Source organism: Miniopterus natalensis, chromosome 3 (assembly GCF_054644295.1).
Source record: "Miniopterus natalensis isolate mMinNat1 chromosome 3, mMinNat1.hap1, whole genome shotgun sequence".
NCBI classification, from domain to species: domain Eukaryota; kingdom Metazoa; phylum Chordata; class Mammalia; order Chiroptera; family Miniopteridae; genus Miniopterus; species Miniopterus natalensis.
In genome coordinates this window covers 2003281-2020535 of record NC_142083.1, presented here as the reverse complement: position 1 = coordinate 2020535, position 17255 = coordinate 2003281, and the positions used below count along the sequence as shown (strand labels likewise).

The window sequence follows — 17255 nt, the reverse complement described above, 5'->3', positions numbered from 1 at the left end:
AATTCTGAACCACGGTGTCATTCATCTTTGGGATACGTCCTTTGGCCAGTTTGCGGGTAGGCAGGCGTATCTACAAATAGGGCAGCGCCTACGGATAAATCTTCATACACCTGATCACCGTGGAAAGTCAAATTCGGTCTCCCTAACGTTCCTTTATTCTGTTGAACACCATTCTCCTATTATTCCCACAGCACCTGACCTAGGCCGGCAGCAGCCAGTCCGTGTGCTGGGCAGTCAGTCTCACGGCACAAAAAATGCAGGTCGGCCTACACACCTTCACAGCCCACGGGCAAGGAGCCATCACGGGGCTCAAGGTGGCGTCTGCCTCACTAGGGCAGTAATGCTCTCACTTGTTGGGCTTCCACTTTTATCTCAAACACAAGGTTTTAGATTAGATAGATAGATAGATAGACACACACAGATAGACAGACACACAGGTAGGTAGGTCGGTAATCACTAATCATTCCGATTACTCATTAAGACGAGACTGAATGGATTGTTAAAGGTTATGTAATACTCCAGGGGATCCGCGTGAAAACGACAGACGTGCATTTCTAGAGGACGCTAGTCTATAATCGTGATTGACCGAGATCAAGTATCTCAACCACAGCTTGTAAGAAACTTGCAGGAATCTGTGGACAAGCTGCGCTAGAGAAGAGCTGTTACTCTAAAAATAATCTCAGGGAAGTAAACCCAGGAATTACGGCCGGACCTCCTGCTTTAACGTCTTAGAAACATGACAATTTTAATAGCTTACATCTTTCAGTTCCGCTTCACCGTGGCTAGAGAGCCATATGGCAGAATTTCGACTGACTAGAGTCCAAGTAAGAACAGGTTTAAAGGACTGACGATTCCATATTCCGTTTTCAACAGATCAAACTATGAAAACACAGACTCAAGTCTACTGTTTTACCACTACAGCAACGTCTAGCGCCTCAGATGGAGTGAGTACAGCTTAAACTAAACATCCTACACGTCCGGCATCTCCACTGCTGAACAAGTGCTCTGAATAATTAAAGAGGGGGCGGCCCACACGCAGTCATTAGACAGGCTGTGTCCCCAGAGCAGAGAACTCTGCTGAAGTCTGACCCCACAGGAGGGGAAACAGAGCTTCCAGTGAAGTGCAGACGAGGGAGCACAGCGGCATTAATAAAATATTCTGTGAACCCGAACAGGCTCAAGCCATCCCGTGATCTCATGTCTCACCTCAAAGTCTGTTTTCCCTTGTTGACCGAAAAAATGAGCTTAATTTGCTTATTAACATAAAAGTTATTAAAAAGCCATTACTAATTAAGGAAAAACAGAAAGATGTCTAAACTTGAGCTTTAATTAAAGAACATCAAAGTCAATATAGAAATATGGGAAATTGGTATTTTTTGCTGCCCAAACCTGCAGAAACATGCATAAATTCAGATTTCAGAATGTGTTGTAAAGACAGTGGACTCGACTTCTCCACTGGAGGCCAGGAGAGCGGACGCAGCGAAGACCTCAGCAGGCCCGCAGGAGGGGATGGGCACACCTGCAAGGTGAGACCCGGCGGGACCTCCCCGCCTGTCCCGATCACAGCCTCACTCAAAACCACCGCGCACCCTCCTCTCCAGACAGAAACATCCAAGGGACGTGAACAGTTACGTCATCGAGTCTGTGCTTGAACACGGACTTCTACACAGAGATGCTACTAGAGCAAGTAAAGCAGTGAGATTCCAGATGCCAGTCAGCAAAAGGGAGCCGGGGTTCTGCAGGCGAACGACAGGTACGGTGGGTTCACTTCCACCAGCGCCATGCGCCGAGGGGGCGAGCGTCTCCCCGGGCGCTCAGTCTGCACCTGGCCACTGCCCGCGTCGAGGCCACTGCGTTGATCCAAGGCCCACGCAGTCACAGGCACAGCGGGAACATGGCAAAGTGGGAGGGAGGCTGCCTGTCTCGAAGGGGCAGACCTTCCATCCGTCTCCAACGACGAGAGCCGGGATCTTTCATTATGTGTTTCTGTCCTTTGAGGACCAGCCAGACTACGTGCTTGTCACCATGGCACTAACCCAACAGCTTTTCCAAGTCACCGCCAGCACCTTCTCACTGTTCTTACCTGCGTTTTAAGTCAAGGACGGTGGCCTCATTACAACGCTGCTGGCCCCAGACTCTGTGCAGTCGGCTTGGCTGTGGTTACTGGTCAGGACCTTTCAGTACAGCCTACAGTTTGTGCAGCTGCCTGAAAACTGGGCTGGGGTCGGTGGCTGTCCCATCCCCTCGTCCCCTCTCTCCATTCTTCCAACGCAACGCGCAGAGCCGAGGCCTTTCCCGCTCTCCACTGGGCCCTGGCCGCTGCTCACTCTGAATGGCCTCCCCATCGCTCCAGCAACTGGTTCCTCAACAGCCTCAGGCTGTCGATTGTGATTCATGGGCTCCAGGCACCTTCCTCTTTCCTCTCTCTGGTCCTTCTGTTTATTTGCACTGATATGAGGGGGTGTCTTCTTCAGACTGCTGCTCACGTCTTCACCTGACTTCCAGATGTTTGCCTGTTAAAACGTCTCAGTATTTCCTTTGTCTCTGACTTGGGATGACCATCCTTGCAGCATCTTGTCAGGAATTTGGCTGAATCCTGAAGTCTCCTCTCTAAAGAGTAATCTAAAGAATCTCCCTTAAAATATTCTTATAGGAGGTCACTTATGTAGTTAATTGTATTTATTCCTATAACTCCTTACTTTTCATTTTTGTAATAAAATTAAATTTTCATCTTTTCTTCCCATAATTATGCCCTATTGTTTTTATTATATAAAATGATCAATCGAAGCTCTATGCGACTCAGGAATAATTCCCTGACAAAGGGTTCTGACTATGTAGAAATCAAAGCCTACATTTGTAGAACCTTTTCGGAAGACCTACACTTAGTCCTCAGGCCTTGTTTTAGAAATTACACAAGAAAACATCCGACCTATCGAAAGGAGTCTGCCCTGTCTGCATTGCAGGGGGTCTGTTTCTCTCTAGGGAAGAGAATTGACAAACACATCCCTCGATCTGTTAAGGAAGAACAAAGCTCCAAAGTGCGATGCCCGAATCTCAGTCCTGGGTGACATCCAGCGGATCAGCCCCTCGCTGCTCCCAGCCGTCCCAGAGCAACCGAAGGTGCTTTCACCAGACACTATGTAATAATAATGATAATAATTATCATAATGATAGTAACTAACACTTATTGTGCTTTTTATCTTCAAAGCACTTTACTGACGTTAACTATGTGTCTATCCTCAAATTAATTTAAATCGACAAATGTTTTATTGGCTGTGTAAGCGATGGAAAGTGCAGTTAAACTGAGTTTTCTTTCCCTAAATAAATAAATAAAGGGACCTAAGGGCCAAGAACATGGTTCTGCGAACATCTACAGAATCACTTGTTGCCTTTGTTGACTGAGGGTTAATGAAATACTAATTTTTACAAAATACAAAATTGAAACACAGATGGAGAGGGCGAAATTCACCCGTACAACCCCTCAAATGCATATTGCGTCAAAAAGACCCAGGAAATAATAGTGTTTTACTCAGATACAAGCAGGAAGAGAAAGTGTTAATGGGAAGAATTTTAAAAATCCTTCTATGTTTCACAAATGCAATAAACAATTTTATTAATTCTAAAGTGGGATTTGTTTTCACTCAACAGAATTCGCTGCTTTAAAAGCACCTCCCCAGTGTTCATTCCCAGGAGCTTCCCTGTGCGCCGGTCTCCCCGTCTGGGAAACGGAAATGGTAAGGGGCAGTTTGGGACGCCGGCCGCAGGAATAAGCTCTGTGTAGTGCAAGTACAGGCAACTTCCAAAACCACGTCAGACGACGTCCTGACACTTTCTACAAGGGATCTGGGGAAGAAAGTGGTAACCTGCTGTAAGCAAGGCCCTCGAGCGGACAAACACAACTGTAAGTGCACAGACTTTACTCGAAAACAGACATTTGTAAACACAGAATTAACAGATTCAAGGTTTTTAAAACTAGGAACAGGGTGAGAGCGGTGAGGTTTCATCAAGGTGTGGTTCCGGAGAAATAATCAAAGTTCGGGCCTGACATAGAAGAAAAGGAAAATATTTCTATTCAAGAGTAGAAACAGAAGAGTCAGGCTGGGTGAAGCGAGCAAGAACCCAAGGAAGGCGGTGATGCTGAGCCAGGAGGGAAGCGCGTGAGGCAGGACTCGGAGGCACCTGCTCGTTCAGAGACACCCACTGGCCGAGCCGCACCCATCCTTCAGAGGGCTCATAATCCGGGGGGGTAGAGAGGAAAGTTAACAGGCCATGGAGTCCAATGTCATGACTAGGACAAGCCCAGGGTGCCTGGGGAAGTCAGGGGGGCATCTGGCTTGGCCATGGGTGCTCGGGACAACTGGGTGGGACTCGTGATCTCTCAGTAGTTTTCCCAGAGCCAGATGAATATGAGTGAGAAAGGGGGATTCAAGGACCCAGCACAGCAACACGCAAGCTCTGGGCATGTCACTCGACACTAGAAGGAACCAGGAGGTCATGCTGACGTTTAAGGTGGGTGTCATGAAAACCGGCAGGGAGTCCGCTCTCCTGGTCTGGGCAGGGCACAGGGCAGAGGAAGGTCCGGGGAGGGACCAGCCTGGAGCCTCGGAGAACTGCAGAGAGAGCGGGGGGCAGAGGGGGGGCAGTGCTGAGGGCGGAGGAGGGGAGCGGGGCACTCAGACGCCTGGTTGGGGAACAAGTACCAGTAGGAACTACAAGAGATTCCAAAATCTGCCAGCTTTACACGAAATAAAGACATACGTGGACTGAATAAAGAAAGAAAGTGGAAAGGAGTGGAGGTCTTATAAGAGCGTATAACGAACTCTTTGGGGCGCACAACGCCACATTTTCTAACGCATTCCTCTGTTACCCCACCTAGATACTGTGCTTGTCAGCGGGACTGTGTCGGGTTCCAGAGGGCGGGGCACGTTCTCCAACAGGCCGGCGGTGCGAGTCCAGCAGGCAGAGCTCCCGAGAGTGGTGGGGCCCAGTGGCTGGACTTAGAATCAGTGAGACCAAATATACAAATTAATTTTTTCAAGGAATGCATATAAAAAATTCCCTGAGTGTGCAATAAATAAACATTCTGGCCGTTTCAGTATTCTCAGCTAAGAGCTGCTCTGTAAAATATATTTGCACTAATGACGCCTCTGTAACTGACTATGGAAATGGCTGCTCTTTCGGCTTCTCTTGCGAGGTAGTAAACAATTTCAGGTCCCTGAGTCACTCAGTGGGAAACTGGCTTCCAAACCGCTAATTGTTTCCCCCAAGATTCAACTGTAACAGAGCGAAGCCCATCTGTAAGGAATGGACAGAAAGTAACGTGCGTCTCATATCGTTTTAGAGCAAGTGTGCGTCCCAGAAGGGAGTCTGCAAGCTGCTCACACAATAGGTATGCGCGATGCTCTCCGTGAAGCCAAATCAGAATTCTCAGCCGCTGCCAGAGGTAGGTCAGGAGACTTGGAAGGCTTCGAAGGTTTAAAGTATATGATACTCTGTAATGGTTATTTTGCAAACACACACGTTTCACTCCATATGCAGAAAGTAATGTTAAATTAAGCTATGTATTTTATGTGATTTAAACACTGCTTTGTATTTTCTAATAAAAAATTTGTCATGTAAAATCAGATATTTGCTGCCTCACATAGCTACCAAAAGAACTGTTGAGCAGAATATAAAATAAAAGTTTAAACCAGAAGCTTATTGTTCACAGACAAACACTGTCCAGCATTTCTAATCCCTCAAAATGCTCTCTGACCCTTTGTAGGAGCAGGAAACGTACACAATGTAGAAATATTTATCAAGAAGTAATCATAATGACGTGTAATAAACAAGTAACATAAAGCACTCTCTCCAGAAGACACCTATAGATTAAAAGGTGAGAACCAGATAAACGATTCATGATACACTGAATATTGAAAGTATTGTTCAAAGATACGAATATCTATAATCAAAACAAAACATAGTCTAAAAAAGTAATTTTTATATCTTGACAGAAATACTTGCAAATTCTCCTCTCACATTTATATTCTGTTCATTTGGAACAGGACACACATTCTATGTACGTCACACAGTAAACGGAGCTATAACTGCATGAAAACTGAGACGTGTGTGACCGCAGATCTGAACTTCAACGCGGACCTTCCGCCAGAGGCCGGGCTTTCTTGTGCTACAGTTAACGAGCCAGGGAACCAAGCGTGCCACCCGGCCCCGTGCTCCCAACTTCAAACATCTGTGTCACACAGCTGCCCTAGTTCTTAATATTCGCTTTAATGAAAAACACTGGACATAGTGAACACGGCACTTCAGAAAAAGTTAAATACGTCTGGGTTAAGGGTATGGACAAATATCAAACCAGATTACACCGCTGGAAGGATGGGCTAGTTCTTTCACGTTGACAAAACGTGTCGCTTTGTAAGACGTGCTAGTTGCTCAAGGAAACGAAAATCAGACTCTGAAAAGCCAGGAGGAAACAGCCTCACGGTCGGCAGCGGGGCGGAGGGAAATAGGATTACATTTATTGGCTACTATTTTAACTTAACTTCTCATAAAATCCTCCTGATCTATCATATAACTTCAGAACCGAAGTATGCTCTCCTTTGGGGGCTATAAAACAAATTAGATACAATTACAATCAAAACAAATAAAAAACAACCTAATCATCCTTCAGATGACTCTCATTTTAAAAGCTTTATCATTTAAGTTAGACCAGGATTTTCCCTGATTCACGTGGGCCCCATGACATAAGTCTAAGATTTTTATGTTATGTTTTCTATAGAGAAAACTAGCTGATTGAGTAAATTCTGGAAAACTATGCTAACTACACCTCCCCAAAGTGACTACGACCAACATCTGTTGCAAGAACTGCTTGGCTTTCGGACAGTATGTAAAGAAGGGGGTTCTTCCTCCCAGTGTTTTCCTATTCAAAAAATAAATAAAAAATAAAAAGCTGCTTTGGGGGGGGGGAGTTTCTACTATCAATTCTCAAGACGTTAAAATCTTAAAATTCTGCTGCATTCAAGCAGGTCGTTACCAGGTGTGTTGCAGACGGAGGACTGCCCTGTGCAAGACCCCACTTGCCTTATAAAAGGGCAATAAAATAATCGGGCATGTTGCCCTCTGTCTGCGGCTCACGAAGTGATTTTAACCATTGTCTTTCTGTCTGAACTCAGTTCTCCCCCCAAACAGAGCCTCACAGCACAGAGGACAGGCCCAAATATCCGCGGCTTCCTGCTGGGTTTCATCCCGCTGGGAGCCCAGCGCTAACTCAGCTTTCCCGCCTCTGGGTCTCGCTGGCTTCCACTGGCTTCTAAACACACCATTGCGGTCTTCTCATGAAATGACTAATGAATTCTAAAAGTTTCACTCCAGTGTCAGGATAAATAATTGCACAATTTTTGCATAACACATTAAGCACAAAATGTAATAATTCGGAGGGGAAGGGAGGAAGGAGGGATGAGCCTCTGTGAGTTGTCTTTTCTCGGCGGCATCCAAGGACTGTTCAGGGGTTTCTGGTAAACCGAAAGCATTTCCCTTGGTTCTGAAAGAACAGGATTTTGCCCCAAATTCACAGGTATTGTGCAGAGTAAAGCACCATCTTTTCAGCATTTGGAAATTCTACAAAGTGCACACAAATTAGCAGGTACAAGTGAATAAAAATGTTTAAAAGCAACACAGCCCAGGGCATGTAATACCTTCACGATAAGGGAAGAAAAGTAACGTGGCCACTTCTGAACGTATTCCCAGCAGTGGGGACTTGGCTCCGCTTTCAATGGGGCCCCTCTTCTTCCCCCCTGCTGCTCCCACACACCCTGAGGTTACTGTTAATAAAAAGTTTAACATTCAAGCCAGCCGGTGTGGCTCAGTGGTTGGGTGTCACCCTATGAACCAGGAGGTCACCGTTCGATTCCCGGGCAGGGCGCAGGCCCGGGCTGCGGGCTGGATCCCAGCAGGGGCCGTGCAGTGACTCTCTCATCACTGATGTTTCTCTCTCTCTCTCCCTCTCCCTTCCTCTCTCTCTGAAATCAATAAAGATGTATAAAAAAAAAAGTTCTAAAGTTTAACATTCCGTTTCACAATTCCATTTTTACACTAACGGTAAGGTACTGACTTAACTCCTAAAACACTCCTGGAGTGTCTCAACACGCACCCTGAGGCTAGGCCCAAAACCCCGGGCGTCCCAGCAGCGGGAGGACGGGGGCCGCCCCTCCTTCCCCCACAGACCCGAGGCCTGAGCACTTGCTTCGGTTGTCACACAGTCCAGGGTCCCTGACGGGACCTGACCGAGGACCGATGACAGCTCGCAGGCCCTCGGTGTGGCCGGTGTACACACTGGGGCGGGAACCGCGTCACGGTAAACGCTCCTCGGCTGGTAGCTGCCATCACGAGCAGAGGAGTTGAGGAAAATTCATTTACAACTGATGCACGAAGGACGTCAGTCGTGTCCATGCGGTGCGGGCCTGGAACCTAGGTTTTCACATCACATCTACGACTGCTCTCCACTTACAGTCTCTGTCTTATTAAAAGATGAACCAGACATCTGCCCTCCGCCTGGGAGAGACAGGCAGCCGACACTCAGCGCGCACCCCGAAACCAGCCGACACTCAGCACACACCCCGAAACCATCCGACACTCAGCGCGCACCCCGAAACCATCCGACACACAGCGCGCACCCCGAAACCATCCGACACACAGCGCGCACCCCGAAACCAGCCGACACACAGCGCGCACCCCGAAACCATCCGACACACAGCGCACACCCCGAAACCATCCAACAGCGCGCACCCCGAAACCAGCCGACACACAGCACGCACCCCGAAACCATCCAACACTCAGCGCGCACCCCGAAACCAGCCGACACACAGCACGCACCCCGAAACCATCCGACACACAGCGCACACCCCGAAACCAGCCGACACTCAGCGTGCACCCCGAAATCATCCGACACTCAGCGCGCACCCCGAAACCATCCGCTGACGCAAAGGAGCCTCCTCCACTCAGCGCCGCAGCCTTTCTTCCTACGAGGGCCAGCGCGAGGCCTACGCTGGGTGCAAGGGACATGCCAGTTTCAATTCTGCGGTGTCTCAGGGGAACAGGGAAACAGTTTCTTATATTTAAAATCAAAAAAGAAAAAAATATTTTCAGCGATTGCGCGTAACCTGAATGCAGTGATTTGAGGTTACATGGCCACTTGCACTACATCTAGTATTTCAGGTCGAGTTTCATCACATACACGTCACGGAGAGTATCTGTACGAAGTGTTATGTGTATAATGCACAGCGTTTCCCACGCGAACTCATCCTAACATTTCCAGCAAAGCACCTTGTAATCATGAACTAAAGTTCAAAGCAAATAATGCGTATTAATCCGACTCACAATAAAAACAACACTGTTCCCTCCCATTTACAGGCTCGGGACAGGGCCTGGGGGCGCCGCTCAGGACACCTCAGGTCCTCGTCTGCTCAGCCACTTTCCAAACCAAAGCGCCGGGTCACCTTCCCAGCCCTCTCGTTCGAGGTCATTGAGGAAACACCCGATTTTCCGGAGGAGGGGACACATCCTGAAAGCTATGGGGAGAGGAACCCATCAGGCGGTTTCCTTCCACTGTGCACAAAGCGGGATTCACTGAAATTTAATTCTGAAAGCTATCTGCACGTCTTGTTACCGGGGTCCCACGGAGCAGCCCTGCTGGGCGAGGCGCTGAGTCTGCCCGGATCCACTGCTGCTGTCAGGGCGGCGACCGAGGCCAAGGAAGAAAGTGGACAAGGAGATGAGACAGGTCTGGAGTAAAACGCCTTCGCCGGCCCTGAACCCGCGAGACCAGGCCCGCGTCTCGGCCTGGCCGATGCAGGGCCCCCTGCGTGGTCAGCAGCGAGCGTCTCGGGGGACAAGGCGTGGCGCGGGGGTGCCGGATACGTGGAGTACGCTGCCTCCCTGGGAGGGGAGAGCGCCCCACCTGAGCGGCAGGGGGGAGAAACGGGAAAGCGCCAGGCCACCGGCCTTTAAAATATGAGGAGAGCATCCCGACGGGTCCTCTGGACGGTTAGGAAATGAGTCTGCGCCCCCCGAGCGGAATGAGGCCCGTGAACAGCAGTTCCTGTCAGATCGACGCGGGCTTCGCGAGAAAGCCACATCTCACGTCCCCAGCGTACCCGGCGACGGGCATCGGGCCCGAGCGTGCGACCCCGAGACAGGCCGAGCCAGCCCGCCCCGGCGCGACATACCTCCTGGGCCGAGCGGGCGGCCGGCTTGTCCTGGTGGTTGGCGAGGATCAGGAAGGGCAGCGTGCAGAGCTGCGGGTGCTGCAGCGCCGAGTGCAGCTCGCTCCTCGCCGTCTCCAGCTCGCCCTCGGAAGACGCGCTGTCGAGCACGAAGATCACCCCCTGGGAGCCCTGGTAGTAGCGGCTCCAGTACTTCCGGATGTGGTCGGCCCCTGGCGAGACAGAACACACGCGGTTTAAAACGGCCTCCGCGGCTGGGAACCAGCGCCGCTTTTGAAAACTGACTGCGGGACCGCGGTTGATGGGACAGAGAAGACATTCGAGCCAGGAGGTGGACACGACCTTGGGAGACGACACCCAAGTGGAAGGGTCACTCCCTGTGCCTTTCCAATCAAAACAGGTGAGAAAGAGCCAGGGCGCTTCTCAGACATACAGTCGAGAGGGCGTTTTCAGATCTTGCTGAAGAGCCCCAGTGAACGACTCTGCACGCCGGTCAAGGCTGCCTCAGGACAAACTGACCGAGGACTGGGACAGCCGTGTGTGATCTCTCTTAGAAAGTCGGAGAGACAAGCACAACACCCGGGCGTGTCGAAGTGCTGGCGTCCGTGATAAACTAGAAGCCTGGCCTTTGGGACAGTGGCATGACCCCGCCAGGCACTGACCACACTCACGGTCCCCACAGGTTCCACGGCAGGCTCTCGTCAGCAGGGCCGCAGCCGAGGCCTCTTTGCATTTCCGGTATCCACACAGGGCGTCACTCAACGTGCGGGGGCAGGACATGAAGTTACGCACTGATTGGGCTTCATGGACTCTGGGACCAGAGGGAGCGCTGGGGGCGACCCGGTCCAGCTCTCTGAAGAAACTGAGGCCGGGAGAGATGAGCTTACCGACCGCCATTCATGTGTCTAGTAAATCACAAACCAGAGGTTTGCAATTTATTTGTCTGGGGGTGGGGTGAGGGATTTGCTGCTTATAACAACAAAACCCACCCTGGCCGGTTCGGCTCAGTGGTTAGAGCATCGGCCTGCAGGCTGAAGGGGCCCGGGCTTGATTCTGGCCAAGGGCACATGCATCAGCTGCAGGCTCGGCCAGTCAGGCTTGTGTGGGAGGCGACCCATCAACGTGTCTCTCTCACATGATGTTTCTCTCTCTCTCTCCCCTTCCACGCTCTCTGAAAAGCGATGGGAAAAATAACCTTTGGTGAGGATTTAAAAATAAATCAATAAGTAAATAAATAAATTACTTTAATAACAAAAATCGGGTATCGAGGGATTTCACCAATTTAGTGCACGTGATCACGTTGTAACCACTTAATAACAACATCTGAACCATCTATTGACCAGGAAGGTTCCCGGTTCGATACACTGTGCTGAGGATTAGGGGCGCGGCGTGGGGTGGGGTGCGCCCAGGGTACCCTCCCAACTCCGTGTCCAGGGGCATCGTGTTGGAAGCCTGTGCTGGACAGGGTAGGCTATGTTCACTAGGAGTAACAGTAAATGCTATATATCAGGCCTTTCTGCCCCTGACGGGCCAACACACCACCGGGTGACACTGAGCAGCTCAAGTTTTTCTGGGAAAAGTAGAAAAGAAAACCACAGATTGCAAGACCACATAATAAAGTACAGGGTCAGAGGTCCCCCCACTAGGTGCTCTGGGAGCAGAGAGCAGCATCTTATCCACGGTAGTAAGTCTCTCAAATGAGCAGCGTCAATGGACAAGCTCTTCCTACATTCCAGGCACAGCCCTACCTGCTTTCAAAAGAACGGCTCATATAACTCTTAGAGCAGCCCTACGAGGGAGGCGTCGCTGACTCCGGCTTTGAGACTAAATGCCAGGTCGTAAGACCCGCGGCATCCATCAGTGCACTCTCCAGAAATAAACGGGCGCATGGGAAGATCGAGGGCATTGGCCGGGGAGTAGCCTTAACTGTGCCGACATGAGACATGAGCAGGGCAGATGCCTACCAGGCAGGTCCCACCGAGAAAACCAATTAAACCAGAAACAAAGGAAAGAGGGAACGCAAGCCATGGACTGTTTACAGAGGAACTTAGCTGCACAGGTGATGGGGGAACCGAGGAAACAACGGCGGCACCGAGAGGGCCGATCCCTGAGGCCAGGTCCCCTAAGGCAGCCCTTGCGACGGCATTACTGTACCTCGGATTACAGACAGTGCTGTCAGGAGGAACCAGGGCGGCAGAATCAGCTGGAACGGGAGGAGGCGCTAAGCAAAGACGTGGCTTCAGAAACCCAGCCTCAGCTGGACCCCGTGAGCCGCTCGAGGTGGGGGCTGAGCTAGAGAAGCCGTCCGGTCCAAAGGCAAGGGGGGTGGGCTGTTACACCCCTTCACGGGCGCTGGCCAGGAGCCACTGGGGGAGCAGGAGGGTGGGCATGATGTCATAATCTCCCAAACGTGTCTGGTGGAGGCAGTTCCTGTCAGCCAAGGGCAGGCCCCTGGGGAGGGTACAGGTGGGAGTCAGCAGCAGCCAAGGCCCACAGCAGCTGGGAGACGGACGCACTGGCCCAGGAAAGGAGGTCTGGGTAGGACACCAGCAGCATCTGCTGCAGGCGACATGCAGACATTGTCCATATGCTAGACAACCATCCATAAGCTTGAGGAGCAAACGTCAAGACAGTGTTACCTGGTCGTCAATGCGCAAAGCCAGAGAGAGATGTGGGCATGTGCACCCACGCGTGAGACCGTCACAACGTCGCCAACATGCAGGGTGGGTCGCACAGGGCGTTCCTCTAATGAGAATGTGCGGAACATGTCACTGTCGATTCCACGGAGCGCCATCAACGCTCACAGGATGCCGTCGCCGAGGCAGCCCAACTTGTGTGCCCGCAGCCAACCGGCGGTTCCAACCGCCCGAGGGTGGCTTTGACATAAACGCTGGCTGTGCTGAGTGTCTCACACGCACCCACTGATCGCCCACGACAGTCCCACGAGGTAGGAGCTGCTGTCACTCTCATCTTATCAACAAGGAAACCAAGACACAAAGCGACTCCATGATGTGCCCAAGGTCACGCTCCTGAGAGTACACGTGGGTCCAACGCGACGGAAATACAAGGATCATGGAGCAGAAAGCTGAGGAAGCCAAATGAAGGATTCAACTACCACCCGAGCCAGGGGAGGGGGGACAGGTCGGAATAAAAGGAACCTAAGTGCCTGTGGGTGTTGGTGCCCCAGCAGAACAAGCCCAGGAACATTTCCCAACTGATGAATTCAACGAATGGTATTACTGAGTACCTGCTGTACGCGAGTCAGAGACCTATGAGAAATATTTAGAAAGTCATCATTCCTCTCAGTTCAAGGTACACTAACTACAGGACGGCCTGCAAATATACCAGAGGGACAAACACGGCCACAGCGTTAGCGGGTGCCCAGGGCGTCAGCACAAAGAGACCACGGCCGACGGCGTGTCTTAAGGGCATTCGTCCGTTGGGAAAACGTGGGAAGCAGTAGAGACCCAGACTGTTAGGTCACCTCTTTCAATAAGAAACTACTTCCATCTGTCGCATTTAGGAGCACAAGGTGCCTGAAATGGTGAGACAAGATGACAACTCCGTCCAGTGACTGTGCTGGTAGATGGAACAAACCCAAGGAGAAATGCCGTAACGTTTTACACTGTCCCTAACGTCATGTATGAGTAATGCATTGTTATTACTGGTAAGAAGACCAGTAATAACCACTTGTCTTTCGTCTCCTGCTCCAGCCTCTGTGCAGGCCTAGAGTTTCCAGCTTCCATTACAAACACGGAGCGTGGGGTTCTGAAGTCCGGGTCTGCACAGCGGCGTTCGCCAGGGGCGGCCTAACCCAGGCTGGGGCCGTGGAAACCAGCCGTGGGGCCGGGGGGGTATACATCCAGTGCAGCTGAGCGGACCTTAGTTTAGTCCCCAGATTACAATGAGAAATGGATGCGTCACCAGCCCAGCTGCCAGGTGCCCTGAGAAGTAAGTCTAACGGGAAATTAGGAACACCTGCTGGATGCCACGTCCCGACATTCCCGGCCCATAAACCAAACCGAACACGAGTAACAAACACAGGACGTCATGTCTAAGAGCAGCCGGAGGCCACTCTTACTCTATGACTCAAAGTCACTTCTCTTACAATTGTTAGGTTCACCATCAAACTCGAATCTGGCCTGTACTTTGTATGTTTAGCGCAAAAACAAAGGGGTCATCTTACCAGCGGGGCGTGGGGTGGAGGGTACTGCCAAATGTCCTCATGGCCGTGGTCTGACAGCACCGCACGGTAAGCTGCAGGCAGACCCTGGGGACCTAAGGGCTCATGCTGAGAGCCACCACCCAGGACGGCCTGGTTCAGGGCCCACAGCAGGCGCAGAGAAGACAGGAGCATAGCAAGTCCTCAGGTGCAGGCTGGTGTCTATGGCACACCACAGAGCTCAACCACACACATCCATTCATTCTCTAATTCATCCACCCACCCACCCACCCATCCACCACCCACCCACCCATCCATCCATCCATCCATCCATCCATCCATCCATCCATCCTCTCATCCATTCATTCCCTGAACAGATACTTACTGGGCACCTGGCCCAGTCTTCGGTGAGAGGGACACAGAAGGAAACAAAACGGACGAAAATTTCAGCTTTCACGGTGCCCACACTCTCCACCAGCAGGGCCAGCCCAACACCACAGGAGGTGAACACACCAGGAACTCGCCCCCCAGCCTGTGTCCCTCATAGACACAGGATCCAGTTCTGGAGAAACAGGATTCCACGAGGTCCTTCAGGAGCTTCTGGAAAAAGTTTTGCTCCTCAATAAAAAGAAAGATGCCCAAAGAGAGCCGCCTCTCCCGTTGGTCTAGCTCAACCATGTCATTAGGTGACCAGGAGATTCTCTGAACAGCGTCCACCTTCCAGCAACCTTGAAAGAGACTCATCAACACCCTGAAGACACCAGGACAGGAGACAGAGCTGGTCCCTGAGCACTGCGGGCAGTAGGGCCGACCCTGCATGGCAAGGATGCCTTGTTCTGCAAGCACAGGAAACGTCCATCATTCCAGCCAGTTCCAGGAGATTATTTTCTTATTTGTAGCCAGAAAGATGCATATTCCTCTCATGTTAAGTTAAAAGGCTCCGATGAGTTCCTTAGAGGAGCCGTTCTTTGAAAGGTGGAGCCAAGAAGCTAAGAAAGAACAGGGATGTGCAGGCGTCAACCATGGAAACAGGCACCCAAAGCTCCCTGTGAAAAGCCTGCTCCCTAGACCAGCCGTGTCCAAGTAAACTTTCTGGATGAAAAAAAATTCTGTTCCTGTTCTTTCTGACACCCTCCATGCTCCCACACAGAGGGCTCACTGCCGAGCCTGAAAAGGGGCTCTTCATGCAGGTGTCCCCCCGAGAAACGCTGTGGGAGGGAAGGGAACAAAGGCTTCCTTTCCCAAAGGCCATAAGACGCGCCTTCTGGGGGACCCGGCCAGTGCACGTGGCTATGGGGAGAGGCTGGTGGCAGGCTGGGGGGTGACACAGAGACAGGGACAGAGAACCAACCGGAGACTGCTGCAGGCAGCCACCCCGCGGGCTTCCTGAGCCAGTTCCTGCAGGAACCAGGAGCCAAGCACAGGGGGGTGGAGCTGCAGGGTCTTCACCCGCCTGCCCCCATCGTGGTCGGCTGCGGGCTGGGTAAGGGCCAGGCAGGAACTCCCAGGACTTCCAGCTCGCCCAGGGCACACAGGCACCGCGGATGCCCACGGCCAAGCAAGGCTCCGAGACAAAGGATCCAAGGAACTGGCCTTTGAAAAAGCAGTCTGCTTGGTGCTCACGAAAACGGGGTTCTGGGTAGGATCCCCTTCAGTGACCCCCTTCCTAAACAGCATATCAATGTCCACTTAGGCCACTGACCAGCTGTTGGCTCAAGAGTAGAGAGCAGGAAAAATACAGTCACTATTATGTGGAAGTATTTTACTCCGCTCCAGGAGGCACAGAGATCAACAACATTTTCATAATGATATTAAGACATTATTGGCAATTTTCAGAGTGTTGACGTTTTCACTGACGGCTCAAAGCAACGGTGAACAACCCTCGGGTAGCTTCGCACGAACAGAGGTGTTGGCATCGGACTAGTTGTCACCGTATCCTAGACGACCACACGTCTGCAGGAAGGAAAAAGCCAGTCTCGCCTAAGAATAAACTTAAGAAAGCAGTGAAAATTCTTGGCTGATTAGATTAGCTCGTCAGCATGTCTTTTTCAATATTCTGTGTGACTGAATGCGAGGCAGGCAGGAAGCGTTTTTGCTACAGGCCAAAGCACACGCTTGTTTTGAGGACAGGGCTTGTGCAACAGAGCCTCAAGCTCAACTCGTTCCTCTCTCACGGAATTCCGTTTCTACTTGAAATTTCAACCGACACACTGGGGTTACTCAGGCCTGAGTACCTGATAGACGTTTTCTCGAAGGCGAACATGGAAGCCTGGAACTTCAAGGAAATAGCTGACAGTGTGTGGTGAATGAGAAACTGTTTTCAAGCCAAAACTAGAATTCTGGAAAACGTGTTCTCACCCCTGGGATCTTGACAGCTTCTCAATGATGGGATAGGTGGTGATATTAACAGATAGGTATTTATGATGAAATGTGTCAACATGCGGAAGATCATGTAACTTAACGAATCAGTATGTTCCCAATGGCAATGCATGACACACAAAACCACGGACGGATGGAAAGCACTGAAAGTTCAAGACCCATCGGTGGATGCCATACAACCAAGTACGGGACGTTCGCTGATGTGACCTTCAGATTGCACATTGCAAATAACCTTTAGGAAACTCCAACTTGCCCTGGCCGGTGGGGCTCAGCTGGTGGAGGATCAGCCCTGTACACTGAGAGGTCGTCGGTTCGATTCCGGGCCAGGGCACTTACCTCGGTGGTAGGTTTGGTCCCTGGCGGGGGTGTGGGCAGAGGGAACCAATCAATGTTTCTCTCTCACATTAATGGTTTTTTTCCCCTCTCTCTCCCTCTCCCTTCCTGTCTCTTGAAAATCAGTAAAAACTTATTAACAAAAAGAAATTACCACTTGTTAA

General features: G+C 51.0%; 1 protein-coding gene across 1 annotated transcript in view; it reads right to left on the bottom strand.

The window, feature by feature from the left end:
* The window catches only part of ARL15 (ARF like GTPase 15), a 257775-nt gene that overhangs the window by 125560 nt on the left and 114960 nt on the right, over positions 1-17255 (bottom strand). Inside the window, exon 4 of the mRNA XM_087815256.1 lies at positions 10221-10429. Within this exon, the coding sequence (XP_087671382.1) occupies positions 10221-10429 (209 nt within the window). The remainder of the gene's footprint in view (positions 1-10220; positions 10430-17255) is intronic.